This window comes from Tachysurus vachellii, chromosome 8, assembly GCF_030014155.1.
Source record: "Tachysurus vachellii isolate PV-2020 chromosome 8, HZAU_Pvac_v1, whole genome shotgun sequence".
In the NCBI taxonomy this organism is placed as follows: domain Eukaryota; kingdom Metazoa; phylum Chordata; class Actinopteri; order Siluriformes; family Bagridae; genus Tachysurus; species Tachysurus vachellii.
In genome coordinates this window covers 23,999,198-24,019,001 of record NC_083467.1, presented here as the reverse complement: position 1 = coordinate 24,019,001, position 19,804 = coordinate 23,999,198, and the positions used below count along the sequence as shown (strand labels likewise).

At 39.3% G+C, this 19,804-nt stretch overlaps 1 protein-coding gene across 3 annotated transcripts in view; it reads right to left on the bottom strand.

The window, feature by feature from the left end:
- pde1a (phosphodiesterase 1A, calmodulin-dependent) overlaps positions 1-19,804 on the bottom strand; it is a 100,087-nt gene that overhangs the window by 26,758 nt on the left and 53,525 nt on the right. For all 3 annotated transcript variants that reach the window (XM_060877016.1, XM_060877015.1, XM_060877017.1), the window contains one exon: positions 3,350-3,463. In XM_060877016.1, the coding sequence (XP_060732999.1) occupies positions 3,350-3,463 (114 nt within the window). The remainder of the gene's footprint in view (positions 1-3,349; positions 3,464-19,804) is intronic.

The following is a 19,804-nucleotide window of genomic DNA, read 5'->3' as shown; positions in this document are numbered from 1 at the left end:
TCGTCATTGTTAATGCTAGCTAGCTGGCTTGACAGGATTTCTGACAGGATTTTTAAATCATACTCACAATATTTAGAACCATTGCTTCACTATTGATACTAGCTAGCTATTGAAAAGAAGCTCACTTGTGAGAATTTCTGAGACATTTTTAAGCGAAATTCAGTCTTTATAATCTTATCTGTTAATTCTAGCTGGCTAAGATAAGTTCTGAGAAATCTCTGAGAGGATTTTTAAGTAATAGTCGTAATATTTATCGTCACGTTTCATGCCGGTAACTTTATCAATCTTACCGACAGCTCTTTTGAAGGGGACATGAAGACATGACACGAGAGGACATTTAACACTGTATGGTCCTGTGTTGGTTTTCCATCTTTGCACCATTTCCCTTTTAGCAGAATGACATGGTTTATTCTTTATACTGTTTACTGGACTCTACAAAATAACATCCTACAGTACAACTCAATAATGTTCATGTCCAAGGGACATTGTTTTGTTCGCCGGGCTGACGTCTGAGTAAAATTGTACACTGAAAATGAGTATTTTAGAAGACTGGAGGGCTGTGAGTCAAACCCACATCAGAGAAAGACAGATGGATATTGAATGTGATTTAAAAAAGAAAAGAAACAACACAGAAAAAAACAGCAGCATTGTTCATTGAAAGTCCAGAAAAAACCTTTACCGCTGACTCCCTGTCTTTTATACGTAGATATCTTACCAAAACAGCTCTTGAGAAACATGTTACCATAAGAAACATGCAGGTACAGCCATTTAACAAGCTGCTGCCATGGCAACACACATTTCTCTGAGGTCATTATTAGGGAAATACGATTAATCATAGTGGCCAAAACCTCTGACTGCAATGGCACATTAGCGGAGGAAAGAAGGAACAGCGTGGGGGGGTGGGGGTGGGGGGGGGATTGGTTGGTTTGATAAATATTCAGTGAGATGGACAGAAAAGCAACACTGCAGGTAGAGAGATATCCAATGACAGAGAAAAGCAGTGGATAATGAGGATGGGTCAAGAAGGCGAGGAAAGGGAGGTAAAGAGGAGAGATGGATGATAGATTGATACATATAGAGATGGACAGAAAGACAGATGGCTGGAGTTGGTGAAAAAGCAAGATGAAAAATGACGTAAACAGGAGATAGATGAAGATAGAGAAAATAAATAATATCCTTATTTAAATAAAGAATAATAGAATATATTGCGAGAAAATTGGATAGAGAGACAGATATGAACAGAGAAATAAATAAGTGAAGAGAAAAAGAGGAAATGACTAATGTGGGGTGGATATACTGAGAAGAACATAGAGGAATAGAGAAGACAGAAAGAAGAGATGGACAAAAAATGAGGAGACGAAATATTCTGGTCATTGTGTAAAGACGAGTGAGGAATATTAAGAGTCATACGCTGATAGAGGGTAAAGTAGAACAGATGAGATGCAAAAAGAGAAAAAAGAGAATGTGGTAATAAATAGCTAATAAAGAGAAAGATGGATAGAGAGAAAGAACTACAGAGAACACAAAAAGAAACAGTCAAAGGTGACTGAGAAAGAGAGGAAAATGATGAAGGTAGTAGGGATGTCCTAGTGTGTGTGTGTGGGTGGGTGGGGGGAGGACAGAGAGAGAAAGAAAAATAGAGAGGGATAGAGCGAGAGAGAGAGAGAGAGAGAGAGAGAGAGACAAAGAGAGACAGAAAAAGAGTTGACTTTTAATGAAAGCTAGAGAACTCCAACTGAATCAAATACATGAGAACACTTTCATCCAGAGAGAGAGAGAGAGAGAGAGAGAGAGAGAGAGAGAGACGACACGCTAGTCTTTGGATAAATATGAAACACCTGATTCCAACAGTGCATCCACCCACATACCCACACCCACCCCCCACTTCACTAGTGGCACGATCCCCCTCCAGTGAGACCTTCAGAGAACCGCATTATGGGTAATACAGTGGATGAACACTCCAATGGAGAGAGCTCTCGACACGTTTCATCATATTCCTGGTTCCCATTTCTTTCCCTAGTTGTCCTGTATGGTCAAAAGTAGACACTCTGCAGATGCTCTGAAATCTTAAACATTCAGAAAAGGGTTAAGACATAATATTTATTTAGCACATACTGTAGCTTGCCTGGAACCTGAAGACGCTTGCGACGAGTAACCTTGAGTTCACGCTAGCAAGCAACAAGTCGCTTATGTTGTTTTTATGTTTTATTACCTGCTGAATAGCAAAGCAAGCTAAATTTATGTTACACTTTATCACCAGAGGCACCACAGATCTCTGCTTATGTTATTCCCAGCTTTATTTTTCTTCATAATGTCTCTCTATATGTTTAAACATGTCTATAAGGGTTTTTTTTTTTTTCAATTTTGGTAACTCAAACAGTAAAATTGGGAGGTGAAAAAACTTCAGACCACATTGGAGTTTCACAGGATTGGACAAGCTTGGTCTGAGGAATAGTTTGAACCAATCATTTGGCTTTGCATTACTGCAAAGCCAAACGTAATTTACATAGAATTGAGAAAACTCAAAAGGTCCTGAAATTGACTCTTCTGGTCACAGAAGTACTGTTATGTACTGAAATCCTGGAATATTATGCACTTCTCAGACATGTGTCGAGTCAAGGTTATGGTCTAATCTGAGTCAATCCTTTTTGGAAACTGTAGCTTGGAAATAGTAGGAATCCGGATTAGAAGCCAAGACTTCTTAAAGTAATATATGACATATCGTCGCTGTCGGGCGGAATCCTCGTATCTCCAAAACTATTACTTTTCAGGAAATTAAAAAAACACCGTACCTTATCTGCAGTGCACAGGGTTTAGTCCGCGTTGCAGTGGATTGTCTTGCGCTAAATTCCTGTCCTCAGACGAGCACCAGAACTAGCGGGGGTCAAGATTTTTTTTCTTTGAGCCCAGTGTTTTGAAGACATTTACCTCAGAAGACATGTTGATTCGTTGCGACTCTTATTAAGGAGAAATATGCCGTGAAGCTCTCCCGCGGAGTGAGGAAGAGGTGGACAGTTGAAGTGTCCAATGGAGTTATGAGATTTGCACTCAAGCTATTTTCAAGACTTTAGAATGGTTAATAACTTGTAAAAATAACAGACCCACGTGAGGACTGACCAATAGCATCGATATGTGAAAAAATATGAAATTGACCAAATTTGGACATACGAGGTTTCCGCCCGACAGCGACGATATATAACTAGACTATAGACTGTATTAGGTTTGGGTAAGCCTGCATGAAAAATCCTGCAAAAGCCCTGTCTCTGGATGGAAGGATAGCAGTCAAAAACTTAGAGACTGTGTAGATGAAATTATAGACTATTAAGAAGAGAAGACATCTGTCACTCACCTGGTTTCATCGATGTAGACGGCTTCCAGCACTGAGGCGGCATATTCGATGTTCTTCCTGAGATCCACAACATTCACCTCACCCCTATCCAGCTGCTTCACTAGACATCTCAACCTGCAGGAGACAGAGATCAGATCCAGATCAGACTTACCTATGGTACCAAATCAGGGAATATAATTCTGATTAAACTCACAGAACTTGATCAAAACATATATCCAGATCAGACTTACAGTACATAACCAGTTCAGATTCATATAACTAGAACAGAATATGTATTTAAATTAGACTTATATAGCTAGATCAGACAAATATATCCAGATCACCCTAATATAACTAGAACAGAATATGTATTTAGATCAGACTTGTATATCCAGAACATAATATATATTTAGATCAGTCTCAAAGAATTAGATCAGACTCACCTACTAAATCAAATGCATGTATCCAGATAAGACTCATAACTACAGCATATTTATCTATCCAGACCTAACATACAGTTCAAGATTAGACTCAATATCATGTAACCACATCAGATTCACCCAGATCGGACTCATAAACAAACAAGTTCAATCTCATATAAACAAATCAAATTCAGATCAGATATAAAGTAAACAGATCAGATGCATATTTGCAGACTCCATACACAAACAGATTAGACCCATACACAATCGATTTCAAAAAAATTTATATCAGGATTATATAGAAACTCTAAAGATTCTACAGATCAGACTCAGACTGCATACAAAAGCAGTTTAGATTCACACGCAAGCTGACCAGACTTAGATTAGTCTCACAAAGAAACAGATCTGATATGTTTAACGTGAAATAAATTACACACCCTCCCAAATCAGGTGTCTGTTAACTGTTAAGATTCACACAAGATCAGATGCATATGCTACTAAATCAGACTTGTGTATCCATATCGGATTTCATATACAAACCTACACAACCTATACAGACAGATTTGATGCAAACAAACAAGCAGATCAGACTTTATTTTTATCAGACATACGTTCAGGTATATCTTATCCACGCACACACACACACACACACACACACACACACACACACACACACACACACACACACACACAAACAATTTTCATGCTAGAGAAACATAACAAAGAACACCACACAATATTTTTCAGGCAAAGCAAAGAAGTCCAGCGACAGATCTAGTCTACACCACTCCATCCTTGCAGCACAAATCCACAAAAAGCCAATGTTTCAATCAATCCCACGCTTCAGAGATTAGCCTTGGCTTATTGTTCATGAGCTGCTGGGATTCGGGGTCTGTCTGTCAGAAAGTCTAATCAAACAGAGGTATGAAAGACTCTGCCCACTCTGTGTCTCTGGCTAGCCAAGAAAGGAGTAGTGCTATTGAACTTGTTAAACCAACCAAAATGGAGTTTAACATCTATCTCGAACACGTCTTAGTAATTCCTGTCATCATAAAACAGCAGGGATGTGATGATGCACAAAACAGAGCTCCATGTGGCTGCTCGCATCTGTGCTGCATTCATGAAGTGTTTTTGTTTTATGTATATCTGCCTTTTGCTCATTGAGCAAACACACCATTCGGTGTGTGCATGTATGTGTGTGTGTGTGGGCGTGTGATTAGCATTTGCCCGTGTTAAACCCAGCAGTCCTTAATACAACGCTGTGAGTCCTCGTGGAAGTTTATCAGCAGGGAAAACAGTGTGGGATCTTGACACCTGGCTTACAGATACCACTTAACGCCCACTATCAGAATCTCTAGGGAGCAGATTTGAAACTGCATATCGTTTAAAAAAACATATCTAGAGAAAACAGAAATCAAATAGTCAAAAAGACACAATTTCTCTTATTAAAAAAAAAAAAAAAAGAATTGGTTATTAGAAGAGTTATTAACGGATTGTCAGCACAATGCGTCCGTAATGTTATAAAGGACTTTTTTGTACTTTCTAACAAAAGTAGCAGTAGCGTAACAAAGTAAAGTAGTTATTATATTGCATAGACGTTCTAAAGATCTGTAGTCCATCTGCTGCAATGAACAATAATGTATGTACACCTCATATACCAATAGATACGGACCAAGATTTTATTGCTGGATCGTTTTCAGTGTAGTCAAAGAATGCTATGCTAATGTATAAGGGACATCAGTGTTACTTTAATTTGTAATCCCCTCAATGTCATTGTTGGATTATAAACATTCCGCCAATCAATCTCCAAATCTCCAGCCGACAGAAAAGGACACTGATAAAGGACCAGTGGACGCACACGTTTGCACCGTATTTGCGTTTTAGCAATCGAGTACGAGTTATCACTTGAAAATATGCCAATAAATACATAGAAACAATAGATGAACCACATATCATAGGTGTTAATTGATCATCTGGAAGCCCCGCCTCCTTTCTCCATCACATATTAGTAAGGATTTAGGCAACGTGTTAGTCTAGTCTTAACTTGAATTTCCTGCTTGAAAGATGTTCTGACAAATACTGTCTAAATCTAGCATTTAAACCCACATTAAGTGTAACATCATATAATATCAGCTAATTTATAGTTATTTTCATCAATTATTACAATTCACTGAATTTTCAGCCTCACGCATTGGCAGTTTTCATCAGAAAGGGAAGAAAAAGACTGAACATTTGAGAATTAGTTCATAATGATGTGTGAGATCTAACATTCTTCAGATTAGCCTAATGCTAAAAATAACTGGACGGTGATTTAAAAATATGGAGAGAAAAAAGAGCTATAAACTTTGTCAAGTCTACTGCCAGAAATTAGATTTTTTTTTTTGATCACTTTAACTAGCAAATCAATTATTTTACAGAAAAATCAAAACAGGAGGATTTTACTATGAAGTTGTGTGTGTTTGTTAAATGACAGGGAGTTAGGCTTTGTCCTAGGGAGTTAAGTTTGCAAGATTTTGTTCAAAATCTAAACTAAAACGCTCTCGTTCGATATATTTCCTATGAGACTAGTTATGCACTAGTTATGGAAAAAAATCACTGTGGAACACATCAGAGGGGAAATATTCAACATTCAGTGGTTATGACTCGAAGTGCTTTAATGAAGAAAAAAGACAGAAATGCCAGACCCACTTCTCACTCTGAGACATAAAAATCAGGGTAAAGTTAAAGAACATATACACACGTGGACAAAATTGTTGGTACCCTTCGGTCAATGGAAGAAAAACTCACAATGGTCGCAGAAAAAACTTTAATCTGACAAAAGTAATAATAAATAAAAATTCTATTAATGTTAACCGATGAAAGTCAGACATTGCTTTTCAACCATGCTTCAACGGAATTATTAAAAAAAAAAAATAATAAACTCATGGAACAGGCCTAGACAAAAATGATGGTACCCCTAGAAAAGACTGAAAATAATGTGACCAAAGGGACATGTTAATTCAAGGTGTGTCCACTAGGGTTGGGAACCGGTTCTGTTTTTTGAAAGGTACCGGAACTGTGCAGAATTTTTAGGTTTCGGTTCCAAACGCGGTTCCGATGCAATGACGGGCAAAGCGCTGGGAGGGGTCACTTTAAATAGCCATGTCTTACCTCACGAATATTAATTGTTTACACTGTTTACAGTCACGCAACCAAATTAACGCAGCTTACCACAGAAATCAGCCACTCGCGCTGCTGTGCTGAGGTACACTGTGTGTTAAACATGTCTAAAAAAAGTCTAAAGTTTGGATTCATTTCCAAAGCTACAACAATGAAGCAAATCTCCCCCCTCTGAGAGGGTTTTCTCCACAGCTGGAGATACAATAAGCCAGGAAAGGTCTCGTCTTCTCCCAGAGAAAGCAGACATGTTAATGTTTCTTCAGAAAAATTGCTAACTGTTTTGCTAAGTTGTAATTCTGGATGTTAAATTTGATGTTGGATTTATTTAAATTTAAATTGTTATGAATTGAAATGCTCTGTTTAAAATATTTAAAGAGTGATTAATAAACACAAATGGAATTGTTTAAGTATTGTGCATTATTTTTCACATTTCTTTTATTATGGAATCGGAATCAGAACCGGGAATCGTAAGGCAGAACTGGAACCGGAATCGGAACCGGAAAATCTCTTTAGATACCCAACCCTAATGTCCACTAATTAGCATCACAGTTGTCTACAATCTTGTAATCAGTCAGTGGGCCTATATATAGGGCTCCAGGTAGTCACTGTGTTGTCTGGTGACATGGGGTGTACCACACTCGACATGGACCAGAGGAAGCAAAGGAAAGAGTTGTCTCAGGACATGAGAAAGAGAATTATAGACAAGCATGATAAAGGTAAAGGCTATAAGACCATCTCCAAGCAGCTAGATGTTCCTGTGACTACAGTTGCACATATTATTCAGAAATTTAAGATCCATGGGAATGTAGCCAACCTCCCTGGATGTGGCCGTAGGAGGAAAATTGATGACAAATCAAAGAGACGGATAATCCGAATGTTAACAAAAGAGCCCAGAAAGACTTCTAAAGCGATCCAAGGTGAACTTAATGCTCAAAGAACATCAGTGTCAGATCGCACCATCTGACGTTGTTTGAGCCAAAGTGGACTACATGGGAGGACACCATTGTTGAAAACAAATCATAAAAAAGCTAGACTGGAATATGCCAAAGTACATGTTGACAAGCCACAAAGCTTCTGGGAGAATGTCCTATGGACAGATGAGACAAAAATGGAACTTTTTGCCAAGGCACATCAGCTCTATGTTCACAGATGGAAAAATGAAGCATATCAAGAAAAGAACACTGTCCCTACTGTGAAACATGGAGGAGGCTCTGTTATGTTCTGGGGCTGCTTTGCTGCATCTGGCACACGGTGTCTTGAATCTGTGCAGGGTACAATGAAATCTGAAGACTATCAAGGGATTCTAGTGAGAAATGTGCTGGCCAGTGTCAGAAAGCTTGATCTCAGTCGCAGGTCATGGGTCTTGCAACAGGACAATGACCGAAAGCACACAGCTAAAACACCCAAGAATGGCTAAGAGGGAAACATTGGACTATTCTAAAGTGGCCTTCTATGAGCCCTGACCTCAATCCTATTGAGCATCTTTGGAAGGAGCTGAAACGCGCGGTCTGGAAAAGACGCCCTTCAAACCGGAAACAACTGGACAGTTTGCTCATGAGAAGTGGGCCAAAATACCTGCTGAGAGGTGCAGAAGTCTCATTGACAGTTACAGGAATCGTCTGATTGCAGTGATTGCCTCAAAAGGTTGTGCAACAAAATATTAAGTTAGGGGTACCATCATTTTTGTCTAGGCCTGTTCCATGAGTTTATTTTTTTAAATAATTGAAGCATGGTTGAAAAGCAATGTCTGACTTTCATCGGTTAACATTCATAGAATTTTTATTTATTATTACTTTTGTCAGATTAAAGTTTTTACTGTGACCATTGTGAGTTTTTCTTTCATTGACCGAAGGGTACCAACAATTTTGTCCACGTGTGTATAGCATTTAGCAGACACTCTTATCCAGGGTGACAGGTTTATACACCTGAGCAATTGAGGGTTAAGGGCCTTGCTCAGAGGCCCTGCAGTGGCAACTTGGTGGACATGGGATTTAAACCAATGACCTTCTGATAAGTAGACAAACACCTTAACCACCTTAACCACTGAGCTACCGCAAATCAAGGCAGGGATTAGTAAGACATTAGAACAGCCACGAAACTCCATAATACTCTTTACTCCATAGTGACGTGACGTGACGTGACATGACATACAGCTAAGTACGGTGACCCATACTCAGAATTCGTTCTCATTCAGTCGTGGTATTGCGGTAATGTGGTACCACATCCCTATCATATTAACTAAATTAATATATGAATAAAACACATTGGACATGGCATTGTTTTGAGAAATTCTAAAGTGTCTTGGAAGCCATTGTAGAACAGCAGGATAAAGAAGTGTAAATGGACAGTCTCATTTTGATGTCGTCGTCGTCAAGCTCCTGTGAAGCATTCTGTGCTGTCAGTTTAAAAGAGCGTGTTTTTGCCGACATATTCCCAAACATCGGCTCCCAGAAGACAGACAGAGGCGACTGAATATGAAATGGCTCTTCAAAGTCAAGTGTGGCAATTTTGTCAAATTACAGCTCGACACAGAGAATCGAGGCCCTGCCGTTTTGATAATGCCACGTAATTGCAGAGTAGACAAAAGCTTGCGTCTGGGATTGGAAAAGACTTTCACGGGGAAATTTGATGTCGGCTTTTTGTGCAAATCTGTTTGAGGTATCGTATGAAGACTGAAAAAATTTCTATCAAGTCTATAAAAAGATTCTGGTTGAACGTAAGAAAACATAAGGCTACAGAAATTATGGGTACAACATCAGAAGCATGAAACAGAGTTTCAGTAATTTTGTGTGAACTCTTTGTTCACTGCTTATATTACATAAACTATAAAAAATTTATTTTCTCATTTTTTTTCTTTTTGGACCAAAAATTGTTACACTTGCACTTTGTTGGTAATTTCTATACTGTATATCAGAAAACGTACATCTTAAAGAAATTGCTTAATGTCTCCTTAGAGATTTTTTTTTTTCACAAATCTGTGTTCTTGTAGTTGTTACTATAAAAACAATCGTTTATTTGAACTAGAATATTATCATAAACAAGCACATTATTACAAACTGTAGCCAGAACTAATAGAGTGGAGATCAGATGTTGGTAAGATGCCAGGCTGTTACTTTCTGGAAACTGAGAACTCGATTGCAATTTTGTAAGCTACCAAGAGGAAGGCATGGACGTGAGATTATGTGACCAGAAACCTTACCACTTAACCTCATCATGAAAATAAAGTTAAGTCAAAAATGAGATGAATAAATTGAAATCCAGCTTTAGTGGAGTTCAGTTGAAAGATAGACCCTACTTGAGCCCAAAGGGATGTGGTAGCTCAGTGGTTAAGGTGTTGGACTACTGATCGGAAGGTTGTGGGTTCGTACCCCAGGACCAAGCTGCCACTGCTGGGCCCCTGAGTAAGGCCCTTAACCCTCAATTGCTCAGTTGTAAGTCACTCTGGATAAGGGTGTCTGCTAAATGTAAACTTAGATGTGGATCTCAAAGAAAGACATTATTTTGTCAGACATACATTATAGTGAAATTCTTCTTGCTTGTTAGGAAGTTGGGGTCAGAGTGCATGGTGATACAGCACTCCTGGTGCAGAAAGGGTTAAGAGTCTGCCTCAAGAGTTTAGAAGGAAGGGTCTGTTTGCTAGGGCTTGAACCCAGAAGCAGAGAAGCAATCCAGAGCCGTAACCAATGAACCACCATTAAGCCTCTCTAACAGCAAAGCATACTTTTATAAGGGGATCTTCAAGTGCCATTTGAATAGGTTTTACGTCCCTTTAAATGGCAAACCAAATGTTGCCGTTTTCTACATAGACAGACCAAAAAACTCCTCATGTTTTTTTGTGAACCTACAGTATATGTGAGGTATGGCTGGGACTATTCTCTACCTGAACACCAGGGGGATATTCCGTCAGGCTTTGTTTATCTGTGCCATGTGCCTTTGTTTATGTTTTACATGTGTTACCCTTTCCTTATCTGTTCCCTCTTTGCACACCTTTTCCTTGTGTTTCAATGATTGTGACCTCTATTTATACCGGTTGCCTTGCATTTGTGTTTCTGCTTTCATAGTGTTTCTAGCCCTTTCTTATTTTTCCCCCCTTTTACATTATCCCTGCACTTGGGGCTGTATTTTATCCATGAAGACACCCCTAGTTTTCTGACACTATAGTTTTACATCATTTTGGCTGAATAATGATAGTGCTGAGCAGTTTGAGATATAAAGCAGAGAAGGTTAAGGACCTTGCTCAAGGGCCCAACAGGAGTAGTTCACCTTCTGATCAGTAACCCAGAAGCTTAACCCACTTAGACCACAAAGCACACTCTTAGATAGGGTCCTTCAAGGGTTCTTTGACCAGTTCTATAGTATTTAATTCACCCTTTAAAAGGGAAACTCAATGTTGCAGGGTTCTCCATAGAGAGACAAACACACTCGTCAGAATTTTATTTTATAAAAAGAGAACCTGTAGTTGTACTTAAACTGGTGTACCATTTTAGCATACTACTGTATATTAGTGCAGTACTGTGGTTTGGGATGTAATCAAATAATTTAGCTTGGCTAACATTTTCACGTCACTGTGAATCTGTTAAAATCGTCTACTTAGAATTTAATCACTGCTCAGCCATTTTGCTACAGAAATATAGCTCAGTGAAGCAGATAAGCAGAGAAATGTTGAGTGAACCATGGAAAAATTGGATACTGCTTGGCGTACTTCCATTTCTCCTCTCTTTCTCTGATGCTGACTAAACACAAAAGAGAGCTGACGAGATCCAACACTATATGTTCTGTAAAAATAAACCTTTGAGCTTTGTCACTGATACATTGATGGTGGACAACAGTCATCTACATACATGGACAAAAGTATGTGGATGCCTGACATGATCCATATGTGGTTCTTCTCCAAACTGTTGTCACACACTTGTTCCAGACATGGTGTGTTAAGGTTGGAGTGGAAAAACTCAAGTGTCCTGTACAGAGCCTTGACTCTGACTCTACCCTGACTCTATTCTGTCTCTACTCTGTGATTAACTGGAACTCTGACTGCACCCCAGACATCCTCGCTGATGTCAGTACCTGACCTGACTAATGCTTTGGCTGAATGGAGAGAAATCCTTACAACTATACTCCAAATTCGAGGAAGCCTTCTGAAAATAGTGGTGGGTTTGGAACCACCAATTTTGTTATGAGATGTTCAACAAGTACCTGGGTTTGTCCACATACCTTAGGTCACATACATACCATACACATTGTATACTGACAAAGAGAACTCTGATAAGACCAGATGTGACCTTATCATGCTTCTCTTTCAATGAGAATAAAGTCAGCTGTGCCATTGAATCCCTTGTTTAACAACAAATGGGACTTGAACCTGATACCTAGCTGCACACCAATATGCATAAACTTTCAGTGGACATTCCCAACAGAGTGGAATTGGAGGACACCGTGTGAGTGAGTAGTGAGTTTGACTACAGGATTAATCTCTAAAATGTCCACCTCTATGGCTTCGCTTGCTATTTTTACTTCCTTAACTTACGTGTGTACAGTCTGTGCGTGTAGCCTGTATGTGCTGTAGTGATAGATGGGACCTATCTGGTAAGGCTGAGTGTCAAAAGAAAAGGTCAGCAACTCGATAAGGGTTATTTGGGAGCAAGCATTTGTATGACGTTATGTTTACTTGATTCTAACTGCCCCTCAAGCTCATTTGACAAGCTAATAGCCCCAGTGGATTGGGTGTGGAGGCAGAATTATTGGCAAAAAATGTGTACTGACTGTGAGTGTCTGAATAGAAGTCTAAACCAGTTTAAACACACACACAAACACACACACAGACCGTCATTTGAATCTCTGTGCAAGTGTTGGGAAGAGGTTTAAAGTTTCATCATGACTTAGGTTTTTATCAAGTCATTCACATCATATCATGAATGCAGCCCTCTGTATTTTTGGATGCAAGCTGATTTTCCATTCAGTGAACTTTTCACTTCACAGCTGGGGAATAAACAGAGTTGTAAGAGTTGTATAAGACACCATTACTGAAAAACTGTTGCAGTACTAAATTACCCCAAATTGTATGATACAACGATTGCTCAGTTCTGGCACTAAAAGACTTGCTGAAGTTGCTGTATGGCTTTTCTGTTTTCATGAAACAACATGTTGTGCATCGTTGCAAATATACATTACATACATTTACGGCATTTAGCAGACACCCTTACCCAGAGTGACTTACAACTGAGCAACTGAGGGTTAAGGGCCTTGCTCAGGGGCCCAGCAGTGGCAGCTTGGTGGACCTGGGGTTCAATAGGGATCAGTAGCCCTACACCTTAACCACCTTAACCACTGAGCTACCGCAAATCAAGGCAGGGATTAGTAAGACATTAGAACAGCCACGAAACTCCATAATACTCTTTACTCCATAGTGACGTGACGTGACGTGACATACAGCTAAGTACGGTGACCCATACTCAGAATTCGTTCTCATTCAGTCGTGGTATTGTCGGCCGGAGACTCGAACCCACAACCATAGGGTTAGGAGTCAAACTCTCTAATCATTAGGCCACGACTTATGGTTAAGTTATGGTTGACTTATGATGGTTCTTATCATCAAAGAGGTCATGTATAAAATCAAATCACACTGCAGTCATGTTTTCAGGGCTAGAAATAAAGAATTACTCTTTTGTAGTATAACACTGTAATATTTATTGGTACAACAAGGCTTAAGCAGCAGCCACGTCACATTTCCTCCTTGCTAATTTCTTTGCAGAAATGCAGCAACATCTGGTGATTGTGGGCGATTCTGTGTGATTAAGAAAATAGTGAATACTGGCTGTATACTCATAGTGCTTCAATGAGTGCCATTGTCAGCCCCTAGCTGTAGTGTCCGAGGTTCGAGCCTAAGCGCGGGTTACTGTCTATGTGGAGATTTACATTACATTTACGACATTAGGCAGAAGCCTTTATTATCCAGAGAGACTCATGGTAATGCTTTCAAATCTCTATTAATGAATACATCGATACTAGTATTACAGTATTCCATTATTTAATAAATTAAGTTCCATAAAAAGGGGGCATGGTGGCTTAGTGGTTAGCACGTTCGCCTCACACCTCCAGGGTTGGGGTTCGATTCCCGCCTCCGCCTTGTGTGTGTGGAGTTTGCATGTTCTCTCCGTGCCTCGGGGGTTTCCTCCGGGTACTCCGGTTTCCTCCCCCGGTCCAAAGACATGCATTGTAGGTTGATTGGCATCTCTGGAAAATTGTCCCTAGTGTGTGATTGTGTGAGTGAATGAGAGTGTGTGTGCCCTGCGATGGGTTGGCACTCCGTCCAGGGTCTATCCTGCCTTGATGCCCGATGACGCCTGAGATAGGCACAGGCTCCCCGTGACCCAAGGTAGTTCGGATAAGCGGTAGAAGATGAATGAATGAATGAAAGTTCCATAAAAATCTAAACAAAATCTTTTTTCCACACAAATGTTTATATCTTCAGAGTAAATGATGATATCAAACCCCTGTATGCTCTCTGAGATGCCCCAAGTTCTTGTACCTAATCATCTAAAAATTGAAGATGTTATCTTCAGACACTAAAATTCTGTGTATCTACAAATGGAAAAACACACGTCTCACACTGAATGCATTCATTTTATACTAGAATTATAGCAATATTTTTCTTTATACGCTTATTGAACAAGTCTTATAAGTCAGTTTCTAAATACCGATGTTAAGCGTTTAAGTTTAAGTTCTTCAGGAAGAGGAAGGTCATTAGATGTTTTCTGAAGACTGGCTTAAAACTGACTCTGGTTCAGACAGCTAGAGGAGGTTCATTACACCGCCTACATGACTTACATGCGCTTCCTGTGTCTGTGTGTTTCCTTCCCAAATCATCCCAGGAGGTGGATTACCTACGCTGAAATTCCTCCTGAGTATAATCTGTGTAATAATGGACTGTTATCCCACCCAAAATGTATTCCTGTCTCATGCCCAGTGTTCCTGAGATCCACCACAACTTTGAATGAAAGAATACTAGATATGTTCGCTAAACTAATATTTCATTTTAGAGTGTTGGGCTCAGTATTCCAAGGTGAAGCTACATCCGTGTTTATTTTTTATCCTGGACCTGGAATACCGCCTCCTAATATACCTTAGTGAGTTCCTTGCTCATCAAAGTCAACTCATTAACACATTACAGTGAACAGTTGTATACAATCAAAATCAGAGATGGGGGACTCGAGTCATATGACTTGACTCGAGTCAGACTTAAGTCTCAAATTTGTGACTTGAGACTTGTTTGACAAATATAAAAAAAAGTCTCGACTTGACATTGACTTGACATTCATGACTTGAGACTTGACTCGGACTTGAGTTAAATGATTCAGAGATGGGGACTCGACTTGACTCGAGTCAGACTTAAGTCGCAAATTTGAGACTTGAGACTTGCTTGACAAATATAAAAAAAAGACTCGACTTGACATTGACTTGACATTCATGACTTGAGACTTGACTCGGACTTGAGTTAAATTATTCAGAGATGGGGACTCGACTTGACTCGAGTCAGACTTAAGTCGCAAATTTGAGACTTGAGACTTGCTTGACAAAGATTAAAAAAAGACTCGACATTGACTTGACATTCATGACTTGAGACTTGACTCGGACTTGAGTTAAATGATTCAGAGATGGGGGACTTGACTTGACTCGAGTCAGACTTAAGTCGCAAATTTGAGACTTGAGACTTGCTTGACAAATATTAAAAAAAGACTCGACTTGACTTTGACTCAAGTCGAGACATTCAAGACTTGAGACTTGACTCGGACTTGAGTTAAATGATTCAGAGATGGGGGACTTGACTTGACTCGAGTCAGACTTAAGTCGCAAATTTGAGACTTGAGACTTGCTTGACAAATATTAAAAAAAGACTCGACTTGACATTGACTTGACATTCATGACTTGAGACTTGACTCGGACTTGAGTTAAATTATTCAGAGATGGGGACTCGACTTGACTTGAGTCAGACTTAAGTCGCAAATTTGAGACTTGAGACTTGCTTGACAAAGATTAAAAAAAGACTCGACATTGACTTGACATTCATGACTTGAGACTTGACTCGGACTTGAGTTAAATGATTCAGAGATGGGGACTCGACTTGACTCGAGTCAGACTTAAGTCGCAAATTTGAGACTTGAGACTTGCTTGACAAATATTAAAAAAAGACTCGACTTGACTTTGACTTGACATTCATGACTTGAGACTTGACTCGGACTTGAGTTAAATGATTCAGAGATGGGGACTCGACTTGACTCGAGTCAGACTTACAGTAAGTCGCAAATTTGAGACTTGAGACTTGCTTGACAAATATTAAAAAAAGACTCGACTTTGACTTGATATTCATGACTTTAGACTTGACTCAGACTTGAGTTAAATGACTCAGAGATGGGGACTCGACTTTACTCGAGTCAGACTTAAGTCGCAAATTTGAGACCGACTTTGACTTTGACTTGACATTCATGACTTTAGACTTGACTCAGACTTGAGTTAAATGACTCAGAGATGGGGGACTCGATTTTTTTTCTTCAAATAAAAAGTGCCCTCATTTTAATGGCACCTTATATTCATTTTTTTATTTTACTTTCCTTTCTGTTTTGATGCTTAGGTATAATTATATTGTAGTCAAGTCAATAAAGTATTTTGAAATATTGAAAATTACTGCAAAGCTTGAATTTGGCTGTTAGAGGAAAAAGACACTAAATTGTGTGAGGCAGTGGTACAGTTACCAGGATTGAAAAAAAAATGACCAACGTATATTTAATTGTTCTTAAAAACAATTGATGAATCATAATCATAAGCCTTTAGTCTGGCTGCTGCTTTCACTCTGATTTGCACAGAACACAGTAATTGGCTTCACGCTCATTAATATGCCGGTTTTGATTTACATAAGCATAATGTAGATTAAAAGCTTAAATATCTGACTCTGGGTTAAATACGATGCCTCAGCACACAGAGCCTAAATACTGCACAGATATGAGGTATTAGAGAACATTATAACTCATTAATACATCTCATGTGTTTTGATGCATGTCTGGTTTTCCTAATAGTCCGGCTCTCACAGTTCCAGCAATGTTGTGACAGCGTGACAGCAACTGGCCCGAGGTTCTCAAACTATCCTATAATATATGATAAAAGTCTTGCTCCATCTAATTTTCAGATAAGTCTGCTCTTCAGGAGCTCTTACAAACACTGACTGTACACTTTCTCCTCAGTGATAAAGCCAGAAACGCAGGAGGTGTAATAACAAAAACCGGCAAAGTACCCACTGGTAATCTCACATCTGGAATGCAATGCAGGAAGTTCATGGAAAGACTTCCACTTCCTTGGAAGATAGGGAAAGAAGAACAATCACTGGTCAAAATATTGTCGTTAGGGAGCTGAAAGAGTTGACTCTCATTGGTGACCTGAGCCAAAGGACTCATTTGTAACTCACTGGTTGATCAGAAAGAGATGGAAATTACATCACTAGTAACTAGTTTTAGACAAAGGAATGAGATGTTCCACGGTTTAACATGCAGCATGTCGGATTCAAGCAGCAATCGCTAGACCTTGTCTGTCTGTCTCTGTCTGTCTCTCTCTCTGTCTCTCTCTCTTTCTCTCTATCTCTCTCTCACCACAGCAGCTGTGCTACTTATCAGAGTTCATACAAAGGCCATCAGTGCATGTGTGTGAGTGTGTTTAAGCGTGTGTGGGAGAGTGTGTGGGAGAGTGTGTGTGTGTTTGTGTGTGTGTGTGTGTGTGTGTGTGTGTGTGTGTGTTGTGCACAGTTTCTCACAGCAGGCGAGGTTAGAGCAGAGCTCCTGATATCTGCAATTCATCCAGATGATGTATTCACCACTGAGAGAGAGAGAGAGAGTGTGTGTGTGTGTGTGTGTGTGTGTGTGCGTGTGCATGTGCATGTGTTATGAAGTGGCCCACTTCCATTATACATACGACGGCTGTAAATACAACACATGAGGCAATCTTTTCGAGCGCTGTCAGAACTAAACAATACCTCATTCCTTTCCAGTCTGGCACCATGAACCAGCTCTGCACTGCATTGTGGGATTGGATGCAATCCTTGACACATGGCAGGACTTTGGTGGAAACTATAATAATGTTAAAATAGCTGTCTATAAAGGTCTCTTTGGAACGGGGTACATGTGAACATACTGATCGCCTCATTTAAGACCTCACAGAAACAAAAACAAAAGTGGAGCACAAGGCGGTCTGATTTTAGCCACATCCGGAACCTTCCAGACCACAGAGGAGCCATCAGCGCTATCCTCACAGCGGGGTGCGTCCTTCAGGACCGGTCCTTTCCGTCTTTCTTTTTCCAAATCCAGAATGCCAGAGGCTTTTCATAGCCTTTTGGACCACTCACCTATCACTTGAGCAAAAGCAGCTGCTTTCCTGAGAAATTATTATTATTATTATTATTATTATTATTATTATTATTATTATTATTATTTTTAACCCAGTTCGTTAAATGACAAAATCTAAATATTAACACAATATGGTCCAAACATACACTAAATCCACTTCAAACCAGCCAGGATGGATTTGGTGTCTGAAAATTGCTTCTTGTGAACCTTTTTCCTAATGGTTCGTAGCAGAGGATGGTAATAATAATAAGAAGCATAATAGTCTAGTGGAAGCCTGGTGTTCTTTCAAGAGAAAATATCCTTAAATGGAAAAAAAAAAGCATCAGATTTAGCAGTTGAGGTCCATCCCAAGGCTTATTGTCTAGGTTACTTTCCATCAAAACCGTTTATGAGATCGCACATGTGGGTATGTGAGTATTCATGTGAATTGCTACAGCCTTTACATGCTATTCGAGATATGATATTAATAATAATATATATATATATATATTAATATATATTATAATATATATAATATATACTGACAAAAATGTGCTCTCAGCTCTGCATTAAGGATTACTAAGAAATAACAATAAAGTAAAACAAACAATTCAGAAATATGTTAGTTCTTGGTAAAGCGATTCAAACTAAACTGAAAGAATTTTTTTTTTTTTTTTTTTTGAGAATGGCTTGATCGATCTGAATCATCACATCCCACAAGCTCAGAGAAGAAGCTTAACCCCGAGACTGTTCCCATGAGCCCGCGCTGCCATTTTCTACATAAAAGCTCTCCGAAGAGATTCGCTGCCGTCACGCAAAACCCCTTGGGATGCTACGAGTGCTGCCATGCCTTCACACAGCCCCACATTCCTAAAATTCACTGAGAGGAGTACACAGGAGCATGTGTTTTTTCCAGAGATGACTATCAGCTCCTTTTAGGCTTGAAAAACAAGCAGTGGGAAATGGGCACTTGTATGTGATTTCGTGCCTCATTTATTTCTTAATCAAACGGATGTGGTCTTCTTCATATCACGTATCTCGATACAGACTTCTGTTGAAAGGCTGGAATGTTGTGTGTGTGTGTGTGTGTGTGTGTGTCTGGGTGCGTGTGTGTCTGTTTTCAGATAAGACAAGAAATAATTCACTAGGAATTGAATACACTCTGAATGTAACTGAGGAAAATATAAATATTCAGTAGCTCCCTGTTTGTAAACTCTCTGTCCTTTTCTGGTCCCCAAAAACCAGGATTGTAACTCATTACCATATAGGAGTACTTCAAAAGAATAAAGACAGGAAGTACTAAGTAGGTTGATGTTCAGAATGAGCAGATTATGATTTTGGCTCCATTAAAATGTATTTTTTAGAAAATGATTTATATTTTAAGTTCATTTCATCCAGAAAAAAAAAACACTTACATGAGCATGTCATCCCTGTGAGAGAGACATCAAGAATAGCATTCAATGTGAAAGGCAGAAAAAAACAGTAATATGGCCAAAAAATGTGTTTATTTGTTTGTTTGTTTGTTTGTTTGA